Here is a 19923-nt window from a genome sequence, read left to right on the forward strand (position 1 = left end):
AATAAGCTGTTAGTACTTCGACTAAGTGTCTGTGCAGCCCTTACCAGTGGTGCACTCGCTGATATGGTGCACTCGCTGATAAAACACGTTAGTTATAGTATAATGCTAATTCAGTTAACGTGTTTTATCCGCGAATGCACCATATCAGCGAGTGCACCACTGGTAAAGGCTGCATATATATTTGGGTGCAGCACTAACAACGGGAATAAGCGGGGAATAAGCTGTTAGTACTTCGACTAAGTGTCTGTGCAGCCCTTACCAGTGGTGCGCTCGCTGATATGGTGCATTCGCTGATAAAACACGTTATACTATAGTGAATGTGCTGCGAGCAAGATGCCAGGAGGATTTACTTAGGATTAGGGCTGTAAGTGAGATTAGGGTGAGACAGTTTACCGAAATTGTGACGAGTCGATTTACTAAGCTCGCTAGTCCGAGACCGATCCCCACTTCTATAGGCCAGAACCCTGTAACCTGAGGAGGGTTAATGCGCGCGCATGTGACAATCGAACAACAGGATGTGACTGTTCGCATTTGACAAACGAAATCAAGCCCCAGCAATTGTTGCTATCCATGATGAGGGAGTAATGAGAGGGAGCTAGCATAACCAAAAGGAAGCGAAGCTGGAAGTACAACAGCGCCAGGTGGACTGAAGTGATAGGAACTACCCAACTAACACTGACTCGAGGAGATCACACAGGAGGAAAATGTTTTCGGACAGACTCCAACTCTAGGTGATAAACAGTGAGAGCAGTCAGATCTCGTCCAAATTCCGCCAGACGCCAACAGCTTTCGAGTGACCTGAAGGAAGCCGTTAGACAGGATGGATGCGCCTGGTACGGAGGTACCGTCCGTTAGTGTGTCCTGCGGGGTGGTGGGGCCACGAACACCCGACCCATGCAATTCGTCACCCCTGCCTGGGTCAGCTGCTTCCCCGCCATCCCCCGCGCTGCTAGACGAGTGTCAACCAACGATGAAAGCCAATACCAGCGGCTTGTGCGAGTGGGTGACGAGACTGTACGACCAAGTCACCTCTTTGCGCAAGTTTCGCACGGTTACAGAGGATTCTTATTACCCACACACTACAAAGCGGTCTTTGCACGACAACCGCTCTCCGTCTTCCCATTTCTGACGTAGCATATTGTCCGAGTTCCCCAACGACTCCGTGCGTTTTCCTGGAAGCGAAGACAAGCGAAGCGTGTTGTTTTCCCTGCTGTCCCTGCTGTCCCTGCAAGTCGAGCACGCACGCAGGGTTGGAGACCAACGGCAATGGGGCGCCCTCCGGCGTACCTGTTCGTGGTGAGGTAGGGCGGATTTCGGCTTCTCATCCCATCATCTTATGGGCACGTTTTTAACATTTCCATAGACACGGATATCGTCTTGACGCAGCTGACAAGCAATGGCATCTCTCATCCCCGACCCCTTACGACCCCCCCCTTACCTACAGCGGCTGGCAACAAGCAAAGAGCCTGGGTGCTAGAATAGCGTCCATCATACGGGAAAGGGTGCAAGAAGAGGAGCTTGGTGCGGACCTAGGTGCTGATGACGTCCCGAAGCGGAAGCGGTACGAGGTCGTTCTACACAGCTCGCCGTTTCTGCGATGCATTCAAACGTCGATTGCCATCAGCGCCGGCCTTGCTCAGGACTCGACCCCGTTTGAGCCCTCTCGTTCCCGAGCCACAGCGACGACACCGGCAGCTCTCTCGGACGGCCGACCAAAGCCGACTGTTGTCACGGACATGCCGAACACGAAACCTGCTGACCCAGTCAATATCCGACGGTCCGTCTTGCGGTTGGACGCATTTCTTGGGGAATGGCTTTCTCCCGACTACTTCGAATACATCACCCCGCCTCCCAAGTCGGTCATGATGCTGGCCAGCGCCAAAGCCGACTTGCTCCGCCGTGAGGACTACGCTCAATACCCACATTTCACCTCGCACCAACATTCCAACTCCCAAGGCCAGCTCTGGAGCCCTACGGTTCGGGAAAGTTCCGCTTCGCCGTCCAACGGCGGCCAAACAAGTCCGCTGGGACCCATGGCAAACTTCACCTCTTCACCCACCCACCCGGGCATCAGCAGCCGGAGCGATCAGTTGGCCCACCAACGACCGGCGGGGTACGTTTCGCCCGTTCCCCACTACGCCGTGAGCAGCAACAATACCATTCCCCCGGGATACGTCTCGCATGCTCGAGACGCCTGTGTGGCGATTGACTACCAATGGGACTCTACGCGGAGCGCCATGGATTGGGGAGATGGCGGCACCTTTCCAGAAGAGTGGCCGTCCATGCATAAGCGGTTTCGCTTCGGTGTGCAGAGCCTGGTTGACTGGTATTCGACCGCGGACAAGCCAACTCAACCAGTCACCAAAACTGTCCGGACCGAACCATCAGATGATTCAGCAGGTGGTGAGGACGATGTTGAGACCGAGGCTGTCGTCATCCTCGTCTCCCATGGGGCCGGATGCAACGCCCTGATTGGAGCTATTACCCACCAGCCCGTCTTGATGGACGTTGCCATGGCTTCCCTGACAATGGCTGTCCGCAAGCCGAATGTTGGACAGTTCGACTCTATTGAAATCTCCAAGAACATTCCGCCGATTCACGAACTCTACGACTTAAAGCTTTTCGCCAACACGGACCATCTACGGTCCCCCGTAGCGACCCCGACAGGGTCAAAATCCTCCTCGATGCTGGAAGCAATGAACACTATCCGCGGGCGCCACTCGTCTTTCTCATCTACCATGAACGGCTTCTCGTGGAAAGATAGCGCTGGGAGCAGAAACTCGTCGGCAAACGCCGCACTGAACGGCCTTCGAAGTGGCCCGAATAAAGACACAACAGTGCCAAGGCTGTCCTTTGGAGCCAGCACAACAGTGCCCAGACTGTCCTTCGGAGCCAGCACCGGCGGCATCACAGTTGGGAGCGGCGTCACGTCTTTTGCCTCGGCCCGCCCCTCCGGCCTAGGACGAACTGGGAGTGCCGGGCTCTGGTCGCCCATTGGAACAAATCTGGAGGATGAGGAGGAGGACAACAGTGTCCAAGTACTGAATTTTGGGCTAGACAGGCTGTCTGCTACCGAGCAGAATTCACTAGCTCCACCCACGTCGCAACTCAGCCGTGAAGCGGGTCCCAAGATGAGCGACAGGAATGGCACCTCTGACGAATCGGCCAGCGGAGCCACTGCCGTGTCCTCCGAGCGGTCACCGAAACCTGAGCCGGACCAGCTTGGTGCCGGCACAGGCGGGCTCTGGGGTGCGCCCCGACCTCCGGACGACGCGGACCGTCTGCGTGATCTCAGCAGCTCCAAGCGTCGATGGACCGTTACTGAGCGGAGTTAGGGCACTGCTACTGTGGTCGCCTAGGCTGCCACCGCTGGGTTGGCCAGTCTAGGGATGGTTGCTTGTTGGCTTGGATGGGCAATAGTCTGGATGATTTGAGTTTGTCGACGGCTTTCTCTAAGCTGTTGTGATATTTAAGGATACCACGTGGAAGGCGAACGGACTCTAGCAGATGAGAAATTTACCTCGGTCCCATCGCGCTGTGGGATAGGCGTACACTGGGATGATACAGGAATGACGGTCAGGGGCTCAGTACAGCCCGGCTGTAGTCTCCGTTTGTACCAAGTTGTCAGTTCAGATGCGCTTCTTGGAGTCATGCCTGCGTGGCAATAACAACGAGAGACGCCCTGTTATGTACGTCAAGCACAAGTTGCAATGTCACATTACTTCACGAAGTAAAGGAGACAGCGTGTATCGCATATGGAGAGCAAGCGATACAAACCCACCTCACCATCAGACGGCTCCTTTCAGTGGGTCTCTGGCCGTTCATTTCATGTTTGATCTCCACGGCCCAAGGCCGGGTCAAGTTCGTCTTCCTACTGAAACATAAGCCCTCAGAAACCTGATATTATTCCGGTTATCCGCAGAAATTTTCGCAACGATGTTAACCACAGGCTGAACGGGAGAGGCAATGGCTGATTCAATTCAATGGGACTTGATCAGACTAGAGGGCTGCGGAGGCCATTCTCGGCACATGGAACGAGATATTCACGGCTACGTCTGGCTGCGAACGTGCAAAAAGATCGTTCCCTGGTTTCATGTCACAGTCCAGAGACCTCTCCATGGCGGTCTGTCAACATCATCATCTCAAGCCCACTATCCATTCGCACACCTCCTCCTCCCCATGGCGACACCGTACATGACACGATGATGTCTCAATCCAAATCAAAGAAACTCCCCTCCGTCCTCTTCAACTCCCTCAAATTCACCAACCCCAGAACCCTCCCATCCCACCTCCAAACCGCCTCCCCCCAAACCCACCACACCACCCCCGCCGCCGCTGCAACAACCATCTGCGCCACGGTAATCCCAATACAAAACTTCCTCAGCCCATCCCAGCACCAAACCACCCCCGGCACGGCGACGACAAACACGCCCGCGGCCAGGGACCGCCAACAGGCGCCGCCGGCCAGCATGTCGGCCGTGTTGCGCGTGGCGACGGCGTGGCTCGATCCCGTGAAGGCTGTGCTGGCGCGCACGACGGGCAGTGCCAGGGCGGCGTCGAGGAGGGAGACGCCGGCGGCGAGGAGGCCTAGAACGAAGCTTGCTGCGGGGAGGTTCACGCGCCGGGAGAGGTAGTCTAGCGCGTAGATTGAGACGGGTTGGTCTGGGGAGGAGGAAGAGAAGGGGGGTGGGGTCATGGCGCTTTCGAGGTGCAGGCCGAATGTTAGGATACCGATGAAGGTTAGGGCGGAGCCAGTTGCGAGGGCGGCCATATGGATTTTGACGGTGAACCGGGCTTGCCAGTAAGATATGAGGACTGGGGCTGCGACGGCGGCGGTGGAGAGGAGGAAGGGGGCGAGGAATAACGCGCCGATGGTGCCTGGGGAGAGGACAAATGGTAGAGGGGAGAAGAGGAGGGAGAGGGAAGTGGCGAGGCCCCAGAGAGAGGCGTGAGGGAGGAGGGAGACAAGGGTGAGGATGGCTGTGGTGGGCGTGATGAAGGCCCGCGGCGCCTGGAGAAGCATAGTAAGGTCCGCGGTGCTGCTGTAAGCGTAAGGCTTCAGCTTGACGATGTAGTTGGTGAAGGTTTCTAAGGAGAAAAGGCGCCGCGGCGTGAGCGGGACGGAGAGCTTGTAGTGGCTCGTGGCTGTGGAGGGGGTCTCGGCGACGGTGAAGGTTCGGTCGAACGCGGTCTCTGGCGCGCCCAGGGCGATAGCAGGGACGGCCACGACGAAGAAGGCGCTGAGGATGGTAAACTGTAGGCTGAAACCAGCGGGGCCTTCGGAGGTAACTCCGCTGATCAATGGGGTCCCCCAAGTTGTCGCCACAGCGACAATCGAGTAGATAGCGATGCGGAGACCGCGTTCGTGTTCCTGTGCGGTTAGCGGCGGAATCCAGCCAGGTGTGGTCCTGACGTACAAAGTAGGTGTCTTGGATAGACCCCAGAACGAGCGTGTCGAACGCTCCCCAGCCCAGCCCCTGGAAACTCCTTGCAGCCATGCACTGGGCGTAACTGCTCGCAGCATTGGTATTCCAGACCGTTCCAATGAACACGAATAGCAGCGAGGCCAAGTACAGTGGTCGTTTGCCCCATATCCTCGAGGCGACGAGACAAGAGACGCCACTTAGGGCGGAAAGAATAAGGGGCACGCCGGTTAGGGCGGCAACAGCAGTGTAAGAAACCAGATAGCTTTCGGTGAGCTGGGCATTAACAGTCATAAATATCGTCTTTGTCACACCAGTGATGGCTACCGTGATTAGAAGCGACCAAAAGTTGAGCTCCTTCCTCCACATCGGCCAGTTCTGGATTCTTGTGAGCTAGAGTGTCAAAGTAGGCACTGGGTCTGGGCATGCGTACCAGAGGGTCATCGGGATTATCGCTAGGCTGTGGCACCAGTTCGACACGGCCGTATCTCCCCTGCCCGTACTTGATGGGTCTCCTTGTGATCGATGTCCAAGAGAGCCTCTTTGACGAACCGGGGAACCTTAGAGCTGTTGACCCTGATACCTGGCTGCTTGTCGCCGTACCAGGTCTCGTTGGAGGATTCATGCCCAAGGGCGCTTGCGGCTTGAGTGGTGGTGGACGGGCTGGTTGAGAAAGCTTGGGGCTGTCTGCTGGCTTCATCGCTGGTCTGGGTGGCAGCGGTCTGTTCGGTGGTAGTGTTGGGTAGTCGATGGGACTCCATGAGTCAAATTTCAGCGGCGCCGGCGGCTCAGGCAGGTCCTTGGCCGGAAGCCTTGGCTGAATAGACATTGCTGGACCTCTCCCCACACTCCTCGTCGCCCACTTTGCAACTCTAGGTAGGGAGGGCTCAACTCTCGTCTCCTTTCCTAACTCCATGTCCGTACCTGCGGTGTCCAAATAACGAGCGGGACACCTCGACTCACGGAGATGCGGTGTGGTAAGCGATGGCATCTGTTGTCGCTGTCCAGCAGACGAACCGAGATTCGGAGAAAGCCGCAAGGGAAGATGTATTCAAGGACAGGGACGAGGTGGGGAATTAGCCATTAAAAGAAGGGTGGTTCAACAGGGTGGGGGGATTGAAGGGCAAGAGCAAAGCACTGGCCTTTCGCTGAAGGAAATGTGATGGTGGGATGCTTCGAGGACGACCGCAGCGGAAACATGCTTGCATGGCGGTGGATGGCCAGCCCTAAGAGCAAACCAGAATTGTTGTCAAGGAGGGGCAATGGACGATCAGATGCACAATGGGGTTGTCCTTGGCGGTGACGACCATGCCGTCGATGCTCAATGCTGACAGTATCATTCCCGTGACTGGTGGTGGCGTGCTGACCGGGCTAGACACTCAAGCATGAAGCAGGGGCAACAAGATCTGTATGCACCCGGGAGGCATCACAGCCCCGTCCTTCATGCGCCGGGTTGGATCGGAGGCCATCGTGCGCTGCACTGGGAGCCAGGTCGTCAGGGTCGCGATCGACGCTGAAGGGTCGGCGTCGGCCCATGTCCCGGCTGTATGGCACGGTGATCATGCTCGCTCAGACCCGGTACGGATACCCAGCTTCGCCAACCCACGGGTTGCCGAAGTGAGTGCAGGGGCCAGCAAGAGTCTGAAACCACAAGTGACGCAGGGGCAGGGATTGACATGCGGCGTATGTGAGATAGATAGGGTCGGGCTGGCAAAAATGACCTACCTGCCTTCCAAGAATGACCTCTACTAATCCCTTTCCGTTGAAAGCCCACACCACCAGCCACACCCGACTTTTGCAGCCAACAATTCAATTCTTAGGTACCCCACTTGCATCTAGAGACTCAAACGATGCGAGTCACAGAATTGAGCAAGCTGCTTACAAACGTACTTAGCTAAGTCGCTCAAAAGGCATTGATAGATCGAGACATGGTCGGATTGCTGGCCTTGTTGATCAAAGTGACGGTAATGATGTTGGCTGCGGGGTCCGGCTGGATTGGTATAAGCTCTCAACCGAAAGGGGTTAGTATAGGTCATCTCGAAGGGCAGGTAGGTCATTTCTGCCAGGTCGGATAAGGTAGATGAGTCGTATAAAATGTCTATTTGTGTGGACGAAAGGTAAGCACCCACACCCACGAGAGAATTCGCGAACTGAATCTGCAAGTGACGGACGTCAATGAAGTTGAAGGTTTAGGGCTGAGGGAAGTGGGGACCGGGAAGTGTGGAAGTGTTCCGGTTCAGCCGCGGCACCTTCCGCGCACTGTCGTCGCTGCTGACTGCCGACTTGGCGAGTCGAATGCATGCTTGATTGGATTTTCTCCTCTTTCTGCATCCCACTGCTTTGCCCATAGTCAACTCCCGAGGTTGACTGCGGCGGCAGAGCAAACATTGAAACGCGTCTTGACCGCCAGAGATTGCGTGGCGGGCAGCCATTCGTCATTACTCTCGAGCATATCTTGTCGCGTTCCAGGCAGGCCACACAGGTTGAACAGACAAGCAAGTCCTGTGCAAGCATAAGGCCCGTCGAGGTATTGTGTTATCGAGGTTGATAAACCCGTGGTGGTAATTGTTTCAACTCGTCAACATTTCTCCGCTCTCAAGGAGACATCAACCGGCAATTCCCGGATCTCTCAACCGGGTTTTTGGACTCTTGGAGCAAACTGCCAGAAACGCATAAACGTGTGAACCCTGGGTTGGACCGGACACAGGGACGATCATGCAGTCCTGCAGCCGGCAACTTCTCTCGCCGCATTAACCCGAACTCAAAGGCGACGATCGCCATTTCGATTCAAGTTCTTACCAGGTCTGCGTCTCTGTGCCATCGCGGTGTCGGAAGACATACTTGCAGCAAAGCAAGACCCAAAACAGAAGGTTTCGATGCCCTGTAAGCTACCGCGTTTCCGCAGCCGTGATTATCGACAGTGAATCATGAGTTGTTTTATTCCGTCGATGACGCCTCGAACTAGGTCCAGTGCTTTGGAGCCTCACGTTTGCAATTCAAAAAGCCGCTAGCACAATCGCTTTCGCCTCGGCGGCGACTTCAAGTTGCTGTGCCTCCGACCTCTCCACCACGGTCAGCAGCGTGGTGCTCCGCACCAACAGCTCCTCAAACTCCAACCTGTACGCCACGGGCAGCTCCTCCTCCATCGCGACAAGTACAGGGTGCTCCGCGTGGATGTCCTTCTCACTGACACGGAAGCGCAACCCAACATCGCCGGTGACGTCGACCCATAGCACACCGTCATCACCCTCCATGACCTCCTCCTCCGCCTGCGCCTTCACGCCTCCAGCTGCCCGCCGCTGCTGCCTCTGCCTCAGCCAACCCATCGTCGCCTGCGCCGCCAGCCAGTCCCTCGACACGCACACCACCCTGTCACTCACGTTGACGTGGCTGCGGAACAGGCCTGGCCGGGGCCCCAGATGGACCAGGTTCGTAACGGTACAGAGCTGCGTGAATGTCTCGCAGTCGTCGAGGTGGACATCGATCGACGGCCGCTCGTACAGTCCGCCGCCGTCGTCATCACCACCACCACCGGCACCGGCATCGACGGCGCTGCTGCAGCTCTGCGCCCGCCCCTGGGAATACCGCCCGCGTCGCGGCCGGTTCTTGTCATTGTGGTCCTCATCGTGCTCCACAGGCCGAAAGTGCGAGTAGATTCCCCGCAGGCCGCTGCGCCAGTCAGCTATTCTGTCAGACGCGGCGTGAGACTGTGAGGCGGTGGCGCCGGCCTCGAGGTCGGCGAAGCTATCGGTGTATAGGTAGTTGCAGTAGAGGTAGGGCGTGTAGAGCTTCTCAGCCGGGTGGTAGCACTCGAGCATCAGGCGGCGGTCTGGCGTCGACAGGACATGGCCCAGGCGCTGCTTGAGGATGAGCAGCGTTACCGAGTAGAACCGGTGGCTGACTGCCCCCAGGGGCAAAAGGTTGGTGGTAGGCAGATGGGAGAAGATGAAGATGAGGAGCTGTAGTGGGTTGTCAGTCACGCTGGGATGTCGTGGAGGGAAGAGAGGTGAACGGAACCTCGTTGGGCAGACAGCCCAGTGATGGGTTGGGCTTCATTGTGTGTAAGTCGAGGGCGCGGCAGATCAAGCGCGTAATGGGCGATACTGCCGCAGCAGTTGCAATCTGGCGATTAACTGTTGTTGACGTCCAGACGAGGCGTTGCTTTTTCTTGAGCTCGGCCTAGATATCGTGCCCCGTGTTGCAGGGGTACCGTCTGAGGCCGAGAAACGCTAGGTCTCATGACCCAGGAGTGTGTGGTTGATGGCGCGCCCTGAAGTTGATGGCTTTGCTCGTTAGTTGATTCCACCAGTTTCTCAGCGGCTTTCAAGTGGGCCCTGGGCATAATGGATCTATGAGGTAAGTCGGAGTTGCCGCGTCGGAGGCTCGATGATGCAATGTGGGCGAAGCGGGGCTTCCGGCTCGGTCGGCATGCCGTAAATGCCGGAAGCCAAGCCCTAACCGAGATTTGAAATCCCGAAGACTTCACCCGGCTCGGTCTCCGTGTTCAGGCCTGGAATTATACGGAACTGTTTTCTACTGAAGACTGGAGCTTCAGCCCGTACACTACAAAATGAAGACCGGTGCCGCTGCCATGCTTTGCCCGTGTGACCTGCTTCATTGGACCATCCTCTATGACAGTCATATTTCGGGGATGGGAGCGCGGTTGGCGGCTTGACATTCCTAGCTAAGGTGGCTATACCTCCATAAGTCAACGCAGGCTGCGTCCCTGTGTTGGATCTGCTCTAGTCTGATGCCACCATCGTCCCGGCGCCAGACACGCCAGAAATGATCGAGTTTGTATTGAGAGGCGAGCCCGATATATCGGAGACAGGAGCCCGCAAGGGCAAGTCTCTCAGCGGTAGCTTCGTCACACGGGACACTCCGCACGCTGAGCTGTGTGAGGTTAGGCAGCCTGCGGAGCACAGGCTCGAGAAGCCGGACGCTGGGCTCCATGTCGGCTTCCGGGCGGTTAGGGTCATAAAACCCGTCGGGGTCAAAAATGCTTCGGTAGGGCATGCTGACATCGAGGCCCTCGAGAGAGTCAGGGTTGGTGGACACCAGGTCCTCGAGCGCCTGTTCGGCTTCTAGCGAGCATTGGAGCTCGTCTTTTCTTCCCGTGCCATCGTTCTGACTGAGTTCAAGGTTGAGCATCTTTAGCTGTAGTGGGAGAGACGGGTGATCGGGACTCGGTTGTAGCAAGCTTGTCGTGTACAATGGCGGCTCCTCTATGTACATTCTTTGGGCGAAAATTCCGAGGTTGCGTACAAACGATGGGTCCGACTCCGAGGTAGTGCACAAGTGTTGATGGACGGCCTCGATATACAGGTCCACGGCAAAAAAGCGGAGGTTGGGCGCATGGGGAGGCGCAAATGCGATCAGCGCCACGGTATCAGGAGACTCAATGGCGCCAAGAATCGAAATGTAGACGTCGTGTAGGTGGGTGAGGTCGGCGAGTTTCTTGAGTGAGTTGACTGAGAAGGGATACGTCCCTCCCAGCAAGTGCAAAGATGACAGACGTAGTGGCGAGGCGCCCGTCCTTCCGTAGAGGTCGCACAGACGGTCCAGCGCATAGTAATGCGCATGCATTGCCGCGTCGTCCTCTTCATCGCCAGGACGCACCGGGTAGAAACCCAGAGCCAGTTTCGTAAGACGCGGCGAGTTCTTGAGCAGCTGAACAAGCTGCGGAAGCCACCAGTCATAGTCGTCAATGGGAATGCAGGCGAGTGTCAGCTCTCGAAGACCGCTCAGGCAGCCGAGCTCCAGTTTAGGGTGCATGATCCGAGTCCACGGGGCCAATGGACGCCGGCGAATGTACAGGTTATAGAAATTCCGCCCATCGGCGCCCATGCTCAGGGCTAGCGACGTGAGCCTTGGGCAAGAACGGCCAAGCGTTCGGAAAAGGTCGGGGGTCAACAATCTGCCGATGTGTTCGAAGTGTTCCAAACGAGGCATCTGGGAGAGCAACTGGTGAAGGAGCTCGTGCTGTTCCTCGCCAGACAGACCTGGCAAACCCAGGTTATGGTAGAGGACAACTTCCTTAACGTGATTGATATTCGCATTGAGCCCGCGCTTCATCCTCAGGATTTTCCGGTTCTTCATGAGTGGCCAAAATACGAGCATCGTTTCAGGTTGCCCAATGCGAACCTCCCTGTAGACGTACGGCGTGGCGGCAGCGTAGAATGTCTTGCTCACCAGGCTCATGGCCTCCAGGGTGGGCACATCGCCTGAGAAAAAGGCATGGTGTGCGACAAATGAGACGAGCTCCAGCAGCCCAGCGAATCGCGCAACTGCTGTGGTCATGGTGTGTCGCTGCTGTCAGGACCTATTTTATACTGAGATCATAGAATGCCGCTGTAAGTTGCGAGTTTTGGGTGTTGATGTCAGACTACCAATTCAAAATCTGAGAATTGCCTTTGGTGTTTTTTTTTCGTTTTTGCGCTGAGCTTGTGGAGCCAGGTTGGGATTCCGCAGGTAAATCAGTTCAAAAGTGACAGGTAACAAGCTACATACCATCAATCAAACAGAGTAGTATCACATGAATCACATCCGCATCCTACAAGTCATGGTCAAGCCGAAGCGATCGACTACCTGCCGTCGCAGCTTCCAGCAATTCCAGGCCGCCGGCGGCTTTTTTGGCTACGACTTTATCCTTCCATCTTTGCAGTTTTCCTCCGGGAATCCTGGATTCCAAACCTGAAAACTGTCGCAAACATCCGCTCTACAAGAAGAAGGTACAGTACTTTATCTTACATGAGTCAGAGCTAGTTAGGGCAATGAGGTATAGACGCTGCTCCTCTATGCTATATATACGGTGCCGGCCACTACTCTAACCGCTACTTCTATTGACTGTCCTTAGCGAAAGCCCATCTGCATATTAGAAAGGATATAATAGGGAATGCCTAGATCGCACGGCCACGGCTATATAGCACGGCGCTATCCCTGATTCGGCAGGGCTCCCGTGGTGCCCGTGCAGCAGTACATCCGTACAATCGTGAATTTCCTGACAGCTGCCAAGCGAGTTACAGGCCGGCGTCTGCCCAAAGCACACTACAGCAGCCGGCTGCTGCCCCAACTTCCCGCTTCAACTTCCATCCACAACCTGTTACCGCCAGGATGCTACTAACCCGCAGTAGCTGACAATCGCAAGTAGCTGCATGGAGCACACTGCTAAGCCGTAAATGTGTAGTTCATAGTCAGTACCTTCAAGAATATCACAAAAGCAATGGGAACGAGCTCATGTTATTTGCGTTGACTTCAATTGAACGGATTGATCAAGCCGACGCAGCTTCTGTGCCTCCACTTGGCAGCTGTCAGGAAGTTCACGATTGTACTACTGCACGGGCACCGCGGGAGCCCTGCCGAATCAGGGATAGCGCCGTGCTATATAGCCGTGGCCGTGTGCGATTCTAGCCGTTCCCTTTTTCGATTTCAAACAGTCCGCACTGCGTGCCCACGTCCGACTCCTGCAGGTCCTCTACCCGGTTGACAATGGTGGCGCCTGTTGCCCGGGCTATCCGGTTGTTGTCCGTCTTGCGCACCCGCCGGAGCGCGGTCACGTTAGCCTTCATCAGGTAGTGTTGCGCAAGGTCTGTTGGAGTGAGTACTGCACCTGGACCACGACATCGTGCCTCGCGTGGCCTTCGACACCAAGAGCTCCAGCCTCCGCTGGTCCCGGGCGCTGGGACGAGGTCAATACGGATACGAGCACGGTCTGCTCAACCTCACAGCCCACGGACTGCTAGGCCGCGGTGCTGTCTACATTTGCCAGGATGAAAACCCGTCCGACTTGCCGGAATCGTGCGAAACGCCCGTCCCATTTGTGGCCCGGTCCTCCCGGAAGGCCATGGGCCACGGTGTTAGTCTTGCTGCCCTTGCGCCTGCGCATGCCCCTGACGCCACTTCGCCCGCCGCCGATTCCGGCACCATCGACCACGAGGACTTTTACGATGTCGTGGTTGACGCGGCCGACTGGCCCGCCAACACGACCAAGACGTCTGCTACGCAGGCGCTGCCTATGGGCCGGGTCGCCGTGGCTACCTACCACTCGGACGGCAAGGTGGGGGCTCGAGGTGCCCGTGGTTGTGGTGCCTTCCCTGGACGAGCTGCTCGGCGACATCAACAAGACGCGGCCGGCCGAGTCCCAGCTCGGCCCGCTCTATCAGTCCAACGTCCTGGTCAATAAGACGGGTACCCTGACGGGCACCGTAACCTTCACGTCGGCGAGCACCGTCGTGCGTATGTCGGACACGGCGCCGAAACCCGAGAGCGACGACCCGCTGCCGGTGAAGAACCTGACTTTCTCCAAGCTGAAGAGTGCCGTGAAGATCCCCTTGCTCTACCAGTCGGCCAAGTTTGCCTTTAGCTGGGACTTCAACGACATCTCGGGAGCCGTCTACGAGTTCAACCCGATTATGGTGGGCAATAAAGGGCAAAGGCACTGGTTTGGCACCAGCTCGACCACAGGACAGCCGCCCGCACCGAGCATGAGGGCCGCCGTGGCCGCTAGTTCGGCAGAGGCGCAGACCGCCACACACATCGGAGCAACACGCACCGCCCTGCCAGCTGGGACTCACGTCGGCCCAACCGTGGCATCCGTGACGAACCGGCCGGCGCCCGTGACGCGAGCCCTGATCGGGGCGCAGCCGCTCACCGTCGAAGGCATGCGAGCATCCCGGGCTACGCCGAGAATGCCGTGCACAAGCAGAGCCAGACGATCCTGCAGAACATCATGTTCTACCATATGAACGAGAGCGACCGCACCAGCTTCCTCACCTACCCCAAGCCGAGAGACCTGCCCCTCGAGTTAGCCGACAACCTGCCCGCGGACCTCAAGACGTGGATCCACGACACGTACGCGCCCGCATACATGTCGTTCATGCTGTCGCAGGTGTCGCCCGCGGACAGCTCGGGTTGGCGGGAGAATGCTTGAGGACGCCCAGAAGGACAAGATCTAGCACTGGTGGTCCGGCTCGGTAAGTGGTAGCTGCTAGTGCTTTTTGTTCGCCACCTTTTCTGGGACTACCACCATGCCAGCTTTGGCTGACCGTTGCCGCGCCCCCCAATCGCAGGGAAAGAATTGCCTGTCCAAGACAGACCAGTCGCGCGCTGCCATGATCGCGCTGTACGGGAACACCATCAACCCATACTTGCCCGACGCTGCAATCTGGGCCCAGCAGCTTTATCACGGCTGGACCGGACAACACGCTGAACGCCCTGCTGGAACAGCCTATCAATAGTGCGGTATGTTATCCCTTTTTCACACCTCTCGCCCCAAGTCCCATACCCCGGCGCTAAAGCCGTCCGTCCCACAGAACGTCAACCTGTTGAACATGTATTGCAACATCTTGCACACGCTTGCCCCTAAGCCCAGCGATCTGGGCGAGTATGCAGACCGGCTCTTCCAGGCGGTGCTCTCGTACGCACAGTCGGTGCAGATGACGTCGACGGCCGTCTTCAGCGACCCGACGGGCGAGACGGCGCACCAGTGGCTGTACGACGGCATGTCGGCTCTGATCCAGGCGACGCTCAACAACGACCCGAGCCTCGACAGCACGGTGCGCAACGACCTTTTGATAGATCTCAACGACCTGCAGACGGAACTGGGCATCGACGCCAACCAGGCCAACACGGTCAAAACCCGCCTGATGCTCGCCGAGATGAACATCCTCATTGCCAACATGGCGAAGTGGATGAGCCAAATCGGCAAGGGCATCTCCATCCTGGGCGGCCGGTATTGTGCTGGCCTGGCCGGCTGGGTCTTCGACCGCGCCGCCGGGGTCACCTCGCGGCTGAGCCCAAAGGCGATCGGCTTAATGAAGGGCACTGCCATTGTCGCTTTGGTCAGTTATCCAGAACCTGTCCGAAGTGAAATCAGCTAAATGGAAAACAAAAGACAGCAGTTTATGCATTCGCAGCCATAAGTTCCTTTCTTCATTGGGACACACTCAGCGGCACCGGCCGAGGCGAGGCAATCTTGATCACGGCGAAGATGGTGACCGACGTGTTTGGCAAATCATTTGAGGCGTGGTCCGAATACAAGAAGCCGCCGCGCCCCGGGCCGGGACCGGAGCCGGCGCCGGCGCCCGAGGTAGCGGCTGCCAACGGGGCCCGGGCTAGATCAACGTCTGGCGCAAGAGATGCGTGACCAGCAAGGGCAGCAGATGAACCTCGAACTCGGCCAGGCCGAGCACGGCAGCCCCCAGCCGAGCCTGCCTGGACTGGTTGACGGCGCGAGCGGCGTGGCGATGGGTGAGCGGAAAGTCCAGGCCGAGGACCTGAAGGAACCGACGCCGTTCAATGAGGAGGTGCCCGCGGCGCCGGCGGCGGCCGAGAGCCGCTCCGCCGGGGCATGGCGCCGCTTCAACACGCCCTCGGACTGGTTACGCGCCGCGGGGATCGTCCTTAGCGTGGCGCTGCTTGTCGTCATGACCATCAGCCTGTATACCAGACTGGGGCAGCCCTACCGATACAGGCAACACCCTGGGCGTAATCCAGGCCATATCGACGGGCCTCGCCATTGTCGTTGACGTCGCCATTTTCGCGGGCGAGATGTATGCGATGACGACGGCCATGTACGTGGCGGCGCTGCCCATATTGGACGCCGTGCTGGCCGTCATCGGGCTTATCGTGGTCGTGCTGATGCTGACACTCGACGTCACCAAGAAGGAAGACCCCCCGCTGACGCACGTCGAGACCTTCATCCGCGGCACGGCCAAGCCGCTCGTCGCCGCCTGGGACGCCATGCCGCAGCCGGCGCTCAGCTACTCGATGCCCACCAAGGTGACGCCGGGCGCGCCGACCGTCTTCAGCGTCTCAGCGCAGAATGGCTCGGGCGCCGACGTGGCGCGCACGTCGGTCAAGGGGACGGTCGAGGGCGGCTCCAACGCGTCGTGTCTGTTCAGCGAACTCGCCATGGCCGACCTGGGCGTGCTGCCGGGCGGCGCCGCGGCCGCTGCGCTGACACTGCACTCCGGCCAGGTGGCCGCCGAGGCGGTTGAGGCGGGCCCCCCGGAGGAAGCGCTCTCCGAGGCCATCACGCAGACGCAGCGCTCCAGCACCGTCACCTCGTGGAACTTGGTCGTGCGCGGTGTCGCCGACCCCGACACCAACCCGACTGGCGCCCTGAAGCTGCTGGGCACGGGCGGCGTCAAGCAAGGCTTTGTCGTGTCGTTTTGCGGCGTCGTGAACCAGGCCGGCTCCAACGTCGTGCAGATTGTTGAGACGCTGGTCACCGGGGATAGCTGCCGGGCCCTGTTTAGGATTGCGTGGCAGTGATGGAGAGCGGCGGGTAGGTAAGTGTGTTCTGCAAACTGTCCGTGTTTCGGTCCCGCACCGTATGTAAAAGCACCCCGACAAATGTGGAAAAGCGATGCGTGTAATTAGGCGTTTTCATCAACAAATTGAACGTCTGCGGTTTTCCTTGGTATCTCCAACCTGACACCCCGAGTACTTCAGCTGCTGTTGTGGCTGGGCCCGTGTCCTCCGGAGGCTCTTGGTCATACTGTAGGTTGCGCGGTGATGAGCCTCCAAAGCTTGAAGGTTAATTACCGCAGGCATTCCGTATTAAAAGGGTGAGATTTGGTTGCGCGGAGGGAGACGTTCGGCTACATACAGATGTAGATCGAGCGAGACCAATATTTTCGCACATACATACAGTACCCCGGACCTTTCCTTCTAGTGTCCAGATCGAATGAGTATATACGGTACTTGGTTGTGGTCCTAAGTGGGGGCTGCACGCCGCCAAACGAGCACGTCATCGCCAGACCCGAGATGAGGGTAATGGTAGCAGGTACTTTCAAGTTTTGAATCCAAAAAAAAAGCACTCAGGGGTGAAAACGCGAGTGGCCGGGTTGATGACGAGAACTAAGTATGCTACTGAGGAATGGTAAGTGCCTGCTGTCCAGTCTTCCCTCCCACTAATCCCCAATTTTGTCCTCCGAATTGCTCCCCGAGTCCTTCCTCGTTTTCCTTTTGTCCCATCTCCCTCCTCTATATTCTCCTAGCCGCTCTTTTGTTTAAGGTAGCATTAATATCGCACTCATTGATCAAGTCACTTGCCATACTCCGTATGCAAGAATATCAGTACGTAGTGCTTCAAGTTCCGGTTCCCATCCCTCTTTTGAAAAATCACAAGTCATTGAAACGAGGATTCGGGTGCCGAGAACACGGCCGTGGGACTGTTGGTATTGAGCACGCGGATGGTGTTCCATGAATGCTTATTTCACCGGCACCTGCATGAGCCTCGTGCCATCCATATCACCGGAGCCCTAACGTAACGCAACCCCCACAAAGCACGCGTCGGTCCCAAGCCTTGGGAAACCTGAGTCCTCAGCTGCTTCAGGGGCTGAAGGAGCGCTGTGGCTGCCAGGCCAGACCCCCACGCAGCCGCCTCTCGCTTCAGTCGACAGAGTCGCAGAGGTGGCATGGATCATAAACACCAATGGATTCAGAGCACGCAATGTGCTGCGCTGGATTGCGCGATGTCTCAGAATCGATATATCGAGCTTTGAGCTCCATCACGAATGGCGACCATGATGTTCAACAACACTTCGTGCGCTACCCATGTCCGTCGACAGCAGTCAACACCGGAGTCCGACAACGCAAACGTGGCGAGTGACATGACTGCACTTCAACAACAGCAACCATGTTGCACATCCGCGGCGCAGCGGACCTCGACGAGAGTCAGCTGCAGACGTTGACCATTGTGACTCGGGTCGCGTCGACACTCTCGGCTATCGGCGTGGTGACTATCATCGGCACCTACTGCGTATCCAAACACTTCCGGAACCCCATGCACCGTCTAATCGTGATCAACGCCTTCTACAACGCCCTCGACGTTGTTTGCACCATGATCTCCACCAGCGGGCCGGATGCAGGGAACACGTCAGCTCTTTGCCAGTTCCAGGGGTTCCTTAACCAGATGTACGTCCAGGGTTGGCTATTACTTGACTTTACCTAAAGATGAGAATCACCTTACACAATGTACTAAACCCCCTTCTGGCAGGTTTCCCGTTGCCGACGTCCTCTGGACCCTCGCCATGGCCATCAACGTCTACCTGATCGTGCATCACAGCTATGACGTCGGGTCGCTGAAGCGGCTCGAGTGGAAGTACATGGTTGTCATCAGTATAGTGACCTTCATCCCGGCCTTTGTGTTTCTCTTCATCAGTACCGAGGAGAATGGTCCCATGTATGGGAGTGTGACTGTAAGCAAGCACCCTCCTACCCGAACAGAATCATCATCCACCCATGGTGGCATACCTAGCTGACACGTTATCTTTATAGCTATGGTGCGCCATTGCACCGAAATGGGTGCTCTTCCGGATCGTGATATACTACGTGCCCATCTGGTACCCTCTCCATCCCTCTCCGATTCTCCAATTCCCTTTCCTCCTGCTAACCCGTTCTTTCAGGTCATCCATCCTCATCACAATAGCCATCTACCTCTTCGTCGGTATGGAAATTGCCAGGCGAAGACGCATCCTCCGCTCCATGAGCAGCAACATGCACGGCCCCGCCATGGAGGAAGACACCATCCCAGCCGCCACCGGCAGCGACTCGTGCGGCAACTCGACCAGCGTCGCCGCCGACTACGACGAGACGCAGCCTACTAGCTCCTCGGTCGACGAGTCGCACACTTCCGTGTCCAACAAATACTACGCCGCTTCGACGACCCGCGTTGCCACAGCCAACACGTCGTCTCTCTCATTCAGGCAGTACATTCTGATGCCGCTCTTTTTCTTCCTCGCCTTGCTGCTGGTCTGGGTGGCCCCCTCGACCAACCGCGTTGCCGCTTTCGTCAATCCCTCGTTCTCGTCGTACCCGCTGCTGCTGATGGTTGGGATCACCGGGTCGCTACGCGGATTCTGGAATGGTATCGTCTTTGTCGTGGTGGGGATGAGGTCCTGGAAGAGGCGCAAGGAGTCGGATGAGATGGCGCTGCAGCCTGTCACGGCGGTCCAGGGAAGACTGTAGATCTACATGTTCCATAAGTTTATCTCTACCTACCTAGGTACCTTTCGTACCTTGAATATCCATAACTGTACACTTTTCCTGGAAATTGTGCTATGGAGTTCCTCTGAGTACGCCCTTGCTCAAGATGTATCTTCCTGTCATGTATACCACTTGGCTGTTTGGCGGCTGTCACTCACGATGAATCCTAGCAATGCCTAAGGTACCCCGTTCAGAAAGGCCGGTTGAAACAGGGACTTGGGACTTTCGGATGTTGCTAACACCACGGTAATGACCTTGGGCCAGGAGTTGGGAGCTGGTTGTAAAAGAACCCTCAAGCAAGTGACTACCGTACCTTGCGTGCTGTGCTCAGTGTGACACTCTATGGGAATGGATGGGAAGCATCCGCAACTGAACCCATGTCGATGACCGAGATATTCCAGTGATATCACATGTCCTTGTCAAATCGCTCCGTAAGCTAGGTAGGAACCAACAGACACTCCTTCCCAGCAAGCGTACGGCGCGTCATGTCAGAGCACGTATGGTGGAT

The 19923-nt window shown here is 57.1% G+C and overlaps 6 protein-coding genes across 6 annotated transcripts; 3 read left to right on the forward strand and 3 right to left on the reverse strand.

Annotated features, from left to right (window-relative positions):
• Positions 1 to 1266: 1266 nt before the first annotated feature.
• N657DRAFT_678698 (uncharacterized protein) lies at positions 1267 to 3335 on the forward strand (the record flags this gene model as incomplete). Its single annotated transcript, XM_062796098.1, has 2 exons — positions 1267 to 1301; positions 1364 to 3335. The coding sequence occupies 2 exons, from the start codon at positions 1267 to 1269 to the stop codon at positions 3333 to 3335; spliced, it is 2007 nt and encodes a 668-aa protein (XP_062649379.1).
• A 664-nt stretch (positions 3336 to 3999) lies between these two features.
• N657DRAFT_631871 (MFS general substrate transporter) lies at positions 4000 to 6252 on the reverse strand (the record flags this gene model as incomplete). The annotated part of the gene is made up of 4 exons (XM_062791099.1): positions 4000 to 4125; positions 4322 to 5371; positions 5418 to 5816; positions 5857 to 6252. 4 exons carry the CDS (start codon positions 6250 to 6252, stop codon positions 4000 to 4002), a joined length of 1971 nt encoding a protein of 656 aa, XP_062649380.1.
• A 2055-nt stretch (positions 6253 to 8307) lies between these two features.
• Positions 8308 to 9795, reverse strand: N657DRAFT_642352 (uncharacterized protein). Its single transcript, XM_062792327.1, has 2 exons — positions 9441 to 9795; positions 8308 to 9382 (listed from the first exon to the last, which is right to left on the reverse strand). The coding sequence occupies exons 1-2, from the start codon at positions 9477 to 9479 to the stop codon at positions 8420 to 8422; spliced, it is 1002 nt and encodes a 333-aa protein (XP_062649381.1). The 5' UTR covers positions 9480 to 9795; the 3' UTR covers positions 8308 to 8419.
• A 308-nt stretch (positions 9796 to 10103) lies between these two features.
• On the reverse strand, positions 10104 to 11723 carry N657DRAFT_669872 (uncharacterized protein; the record flags this gene model as incomplete). Its single annotated transcript, XM_062795506.1, has 1 exon — positions 10104 to 11723. One exon carries the CDS (start codon positions 11721 to 11723, stop codon positions 10104 to 10106), a length of 1620 nt encoding a protein of 539 aa, XP_062649382.1.
• Positions 11724 to 12911: 1188 nt separating this feature from the next.
• N657DRAFT_631874 (uncharacterized protein) lies at positions 12912 to 16697 on the forward strand (the record flags this gene model as incomplete). The annotated part of the gene is made up of 11 exons (XM_062791100.1): positions 12912 to 12994; positions 13083 to 13479; positions 13526 to 13837; positions 13930 to 14332; positions 14363 to 14395; positions 14457 to 14544; positions 14600 to 14663; positions 14699 to 15262; positions 15316 to 15510; positions 15572 to 15844; positions 15918 to 16697. 11 exons carry the CDS (start codon positions 12912 to 12914, stop codon positions 16695 to 16697), a joined length of 3192 nt encoding a protein of 1063 aa, XP_062649383.1.
• Positions 16698 to 18066: 1369 nt separating this feature from the next.
• Positions 18067 to 19397, forward strand: N657DRAFT_678703 (uncharacterized protein; the record flags this gene model as incomplete). Its single annotated transcript, XM_062796099.1, has 4 exons — positions 18067 to 18344; positions 18427 to 18628; positions 18708 to 18772; positions 18836 to 19397. 4 exons carry the CDS (start codon positions 18067 to 18069, stop codon positions 19395 to 19397), a joined length of 1107 nt encoding a protein of 368 aa, XP_062649384.1.
• Between the last annotated feature and the right edge of the window lie 526 nt (positions 19398 to 19923).

Source organism: Parathielavia appendiculata, assembly GCF_033297405.1.
Source record: "Parathielavia appendiculata strain CBS 731.68 unplaced genomic scaffold N657scaffold_3, whole genome shotgun sequence".
Classification (NCBI taxonomy): domain Eukaryota; kingdom Fungi; phylum Ascomycota; class Sordariomycetes; order Sordariales; family Chaetomiaceae; genus Parathielavia; species Parathielavia appendiculata.